Source organism: Triticum urartu, chromosome 6, assembly GCF_003073215.2.
Source record: "Triticum urartu cultivar G1812 chromosome 6, Tu2.1, whole genome shotgun sequence".
Classification (NCBI taxonomy): domain Eukaryota; kingdom Viridiplantae; phylum Streptophyta; class Magnoliopsida; order Poales; family Poaceae; genus Triticum; species Triticum urartu.
The window spans coordinates 18,618,420-18,620,525 of record NC_053027.1 but is presented as its reverse complement, the minus strand read 5'-3'; the positions used below and the strand labels follow the sequence as shown (position 1 = coordinate 18,620,525).

The window sequence follows — 2,106 nt, the reverse complement described above, 5'->3', positions numbered from 1 at the left end:
TGGGAAACCTACTTTGGTGGGTTCGATTGGTGAGGAGGAGTAAATAGCATAAAACTACCACTTTTTAAATTTTCTCAGAAAGCTACCAAACGCGCGGTCCGCTGTTTCACAAAACCCAAACCCGCGGTGACTAGCGATTTAACCTTTTTTCTGACCGCCTGGGCCCATCTGTCAGCCCACGTGGCCACGCGCGCTCACGGCGCGGCAGTTGACGCCCGTTAGCCAACCGGCCCGGTCGAAACTGGGGTAAATATACCCGCTCGGTCGGTCGGGATCACACGCTCGCTCGCTCTCTCGTGCTCGCTCACTCCCCTGCTCTCAGTCCCCTGCTCTAGTACGAGCTCGCCACCATGCGCCGTCTTCGAGGCCGGTGGCCGTCGACCTCCTTGCCGCAATGCCTTCCTGGAACGACGAGGAAACCAGCTCGGAGGAGGAGCGTGAGGTTGTCAGCATGGACATGGGACTTATGGTAAGTTCTTTGCCACCTAGGGTTAGGGTTAGGGTTAGGTGCTAGTAGCTTAGGCTACAGCCATGGATGTTGCTTAGTGTAGTGTTGTTGTTGTGTGTGTGATACTGTTCTTGATTAGTGAGGGTGGGGTTTGATTGTAGGGTTGAGGTAACCTAGGGTTCATCTCTGTACAATGTTAGGGTTCATGCTTGGGGATTTAATGAACAGTGCAAGTTGAATTTGGTATTGAGTGCAGATTGAAACCAGTGTTTGTTGGTTATTATGGTTGCAGGAGGAACCAGACACCACTGTGGAGCCCCTTTTCTGTGGCCAACTTGAGCTTGCTCATCCCAAGTGCATTCTGCACCAACTGAGGCCTATTAAGCGTGTTGCTTTTGAAGGGCCTGTAACAGGAAGGCGTTTCTATGGCTGCCTAGTCCAGGTTAGATGCCAATTAAGTTTTCTGCTATGGATGTTCAGTGATGTTTGATATGATGCAGTGGTTTGTTTGATATGACAGACACATATGTATTTTTGTCGCTTTGGAAACTTAATCATGGCATTGTAATAACTTATCCTATCTCATTTATGTTATTAATAGTTAGAATCTTAAGTTTATCAAGTTAATCATGGAATTGAAATAAGGTACTAGTCCTTTTGTAATAACTTATCACATTTACAAATGCAGGAAAATGGTGTGAATTGTGGTGTTGTAGAGTGGGTTGATGGGCCTTGGCCAACTGTTCTTCAGAGATGTTTGTGCAAGCTATGGGAGATGTTCCATGAGTAGAACTTTGGAAGGGTACAGGACAAGGAGAAGTTTGAGAAGGAGTTGGCCAGGTTTAAGAGTGAACACAAAAGGGAGTTGGCCAAGCTTAGGACTGAAAATGACAAGCTTTGCATTGAGTACACTAAGCTTGTTGATGATGTATCCAAGATGTTTGATTGGCAGGATGGTAGGGTGGACAAGCAGGTGTACCAGAAACAAGTGGAGGAGGAAGAACTTGAGAAGAAGAAGAAGGAGCTAGAGGAGAAAGCCATGTTGGAGGTGTAGATGGAAAAGCTCAAACTTGCAAAAGAGAAGATGTGCATTTTGTAGAGCCAAGCTGATATCATCAAGAACACCAGGAAGGCTATGAAGGATGTTGAAGTTGACAGAGATGTTCTTAAGAAGGAGAAGGCAAAGCTTGAGCTTGTTGTTGCTGAGCTGCTGAAAGAAGGGTATGGCAGCAAGGAGAAGTTAGAGCAAATCAAGGCCATCCTTGAGTCTTGAACTTGCTGTGATATGTTGGTGAAGTAAGTACATCCAAAGGCCTTTATATAAGGATGTGGCCTGGCATGACTTCAAGTGATTATGGGTGTACATTTTGGGGGAATGTGAAGTTTAACCTAGTGTAAGAACCTTATTTCCTATGTTGTTAAGTTGTAATGGATCACCTATGGTATTAAGTGTTGTAATGGATCTCCTATGCTATTAAGTAGTGGAAATGGATCTCTTATGCTACTAAGTTGTGGAAATGGATCTTGTATGTTATTAAGTGTTCAACTTGATCTTATATCTTTTATATGTTATTTGTTAGCCCACTACTCTCTGACCAAATGCAACCCTAGGCCTACTAAACCCAACCCCCCATCCATATTTCAATATAAACCCCTCC

General features: G+C 44.8%; 1 protein-coding gene across 1 annotated transcript; it reads left to right on the top strand.

The window, feature by feature from the left end:
- Positions 1-379: 379 nt before the first annotated feature.
- LOC125516402 lies at positions 380-1,238 on the top strand. The gene is made up of 3 exons (XM_048681867.1): positions 380-469; positions 741-890; positions 1,137-1,238. The coding sequence occupies exons 1-3, from the start codon at positions 395-397 to the stop codon at positions 1,236-1,238; spliced, it is 327 nt and encodes a 108-aa protein (XP_048537824.1). The 5' UTR covers positions 380-394.
- The last annotated feature ends 868 nt before the right edge of the window (positions 1,239-2,106 follow it).